This window comes from Rhagoletis zephyria, unplaced genomic scaffold, assembly GCF_001687245.7.
Source record: "Rhagoletis zephyria isolate East Lansing unplaced genomic scaffold, Rhagoletis_zephyria_1.1 Rzeph_scaffold_03512, whole genome shotgun sequence".
Taxonomy (NCBI): domain Eukaryota; kingdom Metazoa; phylum Arthropoda; class Insecta; order Diptera; family Tephritidae; genus Rhagoletis; species Rhagoletis zephyria.
In genome coordinates, this window is record NW_016160595.1 from 58,014 (window position 1) to 62,187 (window position 4,174).

Sequence of the window (4,174 nt, forward strand, 5' to 3'; positions counted from 1 at the left end):
GTGTTGTGTTGTGTTGTGTTGTGTTGTGTTGTGTTGTGTTGTGTTGTGTTGTGTTGTGTTGTGTTGTGTTGTGTTGTGTTATGTTATTTTATGTCATGTTATGTTGACCAAAACCACGGTATAGTTTATTTAGTAGGCCTTGTATGCGATTATATTGGGCTACCAATTTTTTTCCGTAGTCGTAATGACAATTTCAGGTCCATTCAATAACTTTTCCAGTAAGTACTTCCAGACAGGCCGTACAAGAAAAATAGAGAGTAAAATAGAGGAGGATAAAATTATCAGCTGGTAAAAACTTAGAACTTAGTTATTTTGACACTTTCTGATGGTTAAGTTTCATCGCGCAATTTTCTTTTTCTTGGGAGTAATTCCAATCGTCATAAAAATCAAAAAACTATATATTAGATTTCAATTGTTCATCTATATTCTCATTTCACTAATTTTGTTTTATCAAATCATCCTCTTAACCACTTTGTTTACATTTGAATTTGAAACATAACCATATTTTTTAACACCTGCAACTTCCTGCTAGTAAAGTTTTTACTTGCAAGAATTAGTTGCGTTCCAGATGCTTCACGATTTGCAGGTTTTACAGGATTTGCTTTTTTCAGCGGATTGTTACGTTCTCTAACTCGCTCTCTCTTGCAAATTTTTTGGGTTATTGCATTTCCAGTAAAAACTTGCAAGTAATGGTAAAAATTCTTCAATTATTACAAAAAGGCACTAGCGCAGAAAAGTTTGTAACATAAAATACGAACTAGTAACGACGACTTTTTCTTTCCCCATATCAGTTAGCATCTTAGCACACACTTTATCCAATCGGACATTTCAATTTCGATAACATTATCTTGATTATGGTCCTTGCGTTGAAAGTAGTCGAATGCGGCAGTCAAATGCAGCACTGCCGAGGCGAAATCACTCAATCGCAAAGTGCCATCTTTCCGAATATAGCGTTGCATCAGACAGTTCATAATCTCGGTGCTTAACTGGAATCCGACATCATAGAGCGCATCACGCAATCTTTCGGCACGTAAAACACCAGCCTTTTCCTTTGTGTAAATTTTAAATACACCTTGCCATGATTTCAAATTTACCATAAACGTTTTGAATTGCAGGAAGTTGATGCGACCGGTGCCAGTCTTGTCTTGCAATGCAATCACCTGACGACAGATATCGATGTTGGCACAACCTTTGATGTAATCGTTGGGCAAACACGCCTCCAGCAGTTCGTGTAGTTCAAAACAGTTGATTGTTTTATTCTCGTCTGCCAGCTGCATGAACACTGGCTCATATTGGCATACATTTTTGATTTTAGTTGTTTCAACTTCGTTCTTGAGTGCTGGGAAGGGGTCGAGTAGCATCATGGTTTGTGTTTCAAGCAGCGATAGACGCAAAGGAGCAGTACCCAAGAAGCGTACAGTGAAGCTAGACTCTTCGCCAGGCTCGTAGGTGGTTGGCATGAGCACATATTGGCCTACTTCCAGCTGACAGCGATAGCTGACGTGCCGTGTGTTGCCGTAATCGGAGTTCAGGAAGCTAACCTGAGTTTTGAAGAACTCTTTGGGTAGGCATTCGCTGAACTTTCCCTTGCCGCCATTCGCTGCACCACTTAATTTGTACATTGAAAATCCTATGACTTTCGGTTCAACAGCTGTGTGTTGGTTTAAAGCCACCACAATTTCCTGCTTTTCTTGAATATTCAACAGCAGTTGTGGATTTATGTGAAATGATTCATGATTTCGGCAACCACCTGCTGTGACACCACGCTTCCATTGGCCCTGGAACATTTTCATTTGCCAACGCTTTGGTCGATCTTGTAATGTGAGCTCGTCTTTGGCTGTATCGGCGTCAAGATAGATGCATTCGAGGCTGGTGTACGTCTGTGTGAATTCAAGGAAAGACATCCAGAATTCACCAACGTCGAGTTGGCCAAAGAGGCGGTCACGTTCTTGCAGCGAAACACGCTCCCACGATGGAGACATTGCTGACCAGTCGCCTTCAAATGTAGCATTGTTATCGAAAGCGTTGCAGGAAAGTGGATCTTTCAAACGCACCAACTGCACTGCATCTCCCAACAGCGTTTCCACTTTGTCCAGAGACGAAAGTCTGCCCAAAACAAAAATAAATATATATCAATGATTTCAAGAAACGGTTTTAGCAATTCTATTGGTGTGCACTAAATTGTACGATACGTATTAGTACGGCAACACAAGTCCGCCTACGCACTCGCTCACTCACCTGTAGTTGACATTGAACGTAATGCCATTCGCTAGTCGCTCAGATGTATTTTTGTGCTGCCCAGCAGCAGCGCCGCCAGCAGCAACAATGCAAGTAACAATGCAGGTGGTTTCCAGATGTGATTTTAGTTGCTGCGGTCTCAGCATATCTGTAGCATTGGTGCCCGTTTTAAGGGGTATGCACTCGACTACACCACCAAGCAGATCACTGAGACCATCGGAACGTGTGCCATATTTTAGTGCTTCATAAGATCCATGCAATTTGGCAATAGCCTTTTCCAGCAGTGAAGCCCAATAACAATGTGAGGCTTGTGGCTGCAAAAATGCGAGACGACCATTTATTGTGGGCAGACGATCGTCCACAAGCACTTCCACCCACTCGCCGCACCACCAAAGTCGAAAGCGAAAAACACCGTTTGCTTTGTCTAGACTTTGATCTGCAGGCACCACGCGGTAGAATAGATTGCGTAGCGAATGCAACACGCCCAGGCATGACACCAACCAACGATCGCCCATTTTTCCAGGAATGACGTCAAAGTTCTCACCTTCATTTACAAAGCACGCCTGCTGTGCATCGGCGAACTCTGCAATGCGGCGCCATTGGAAAGTGAAGGGTGGAGTTTGGTAATAGAAAACTGACGATTGCACAGCTGCGAAATCTGGGTCCTCCCACAGGACTTTGCGCGCGACACACTCAGCTTTGATACGCTCATATCGTGAGGTCATTGTGATGAGTTACAAATTTCACAAACACCTGTTGACTTCATGCAATTAACAAATACTACAAAGTGCCACCGCGACCACTTGTTGCTGATTGTTGTGTGCTCCTAAAAATCCAATTGGAGGTAGTGCAACAACAAGCACATTTAATTTTAATACTCCCTGTTTGCAAACACTTGGCTTCTTGCAGATCCACACATCAACTTTTAATAAATAGTTTATGGACTAGCCGCTACAAAATTGGTAAGAATTCTAATATTCTTAACGCGTACGCCTTATTTTTGGAGTTCTTTTCCGTTGACCTTGTTTGATTGAATTCCACGATCAAGTCGATATNACAAAATTGGTAAGAATTCTAATATTCTTAACGCGTACGCCTTATTTTTGGAGTTCTTTTCCGTTGACCTTGTTTGATTGAATTCCACAATCAAGTCGATATCAAATGTGCACACACGGCGGATTCGACAACAAAGTGAAAGTTGAAACAAAAAAATTAAAGCAGAAACATGGAAGAGGAAAAGAAAACAAACTGGTGTAAAATATTGGGCAAAATGTGCGCCTGCGCAATTGGCTAAAACGTAAACTGCAAATAAACACAAAATACAACTACAACATGCTGGCTGAAATTGAGACTGGTAGAGAAAGAAGGAAATGGTAAAAATATGCAGGGTTGCATTTGCAATATAGTAGAAGAAGTCTTCAAGGGCAGTTTTATGCCAACATTTTTATAAAAAATTTATTGTTTAAATGTTCCCATAAAGTAAAAATTTTAACTGGCATAAGTCTCGGTTACGAATTTGTTTATTATTTTATTTTAATGTGGACTGTAAAATCATGTATTGGTAATGTTGAAGAGCGAAAAACACCGCACAAGCGTCTTGTCAAACATAGCGAAAATTCCCTTTAGCTCAAACATGTTGTGTGGTGTATAGGGGGTGCTTTAGGGTTTGACAAGCTGTTTGAGGGAAATTGAACAAAAATTGAATTTTTTTTATTTTTGACCGTCCTGTTGAAATTTGATCAAACCGCTTGTGTTTGGTATGGATGGCATCATTTGAAATTTTCACCGGAAGAAAACTAAAATTATCCGCATGAACGAGCCTTGTTTGTATGATGTATGGCGAAATGGGAAAAGTAGGTTTGAAGTATGCTTCATGAACGAAAGACCCAAGATCACGCGGGAAGGAAAAAACGAAAAAAGTTATTTTCTAGCTGCC

General features: G+C 40.8%; 1 protein-coding gene across 1 annotated transcript; it reads right to left on the reverse strand.

The window, feature by feature from the left end:
• Nucleotides 1–719: 719 nt before the first annotated feature.
• CalpC (calpain C) lies at nt 720–3,281 on the reverse strand. Its single transcript, XM_017624147.1, has 2 exons — nt 2,239–3,281; nt 720–2,106 (listed from the first exon to the last, which is right to left on the reverse strand). The coding sequence occupies exons 1-2, from the start codon at nt 2,961–2,963 to the stop codon at nt 792–794; spliced, it is 2,040 nt and encodes a 679-aa protein (XP_017479636.1). The 5' UTR covers nt 2,964–3,281; the 3' UTR covers nt 720–791.
• Between the last annotated feature and the right edge of the window lie 893 nt (nt 3,282–4,174).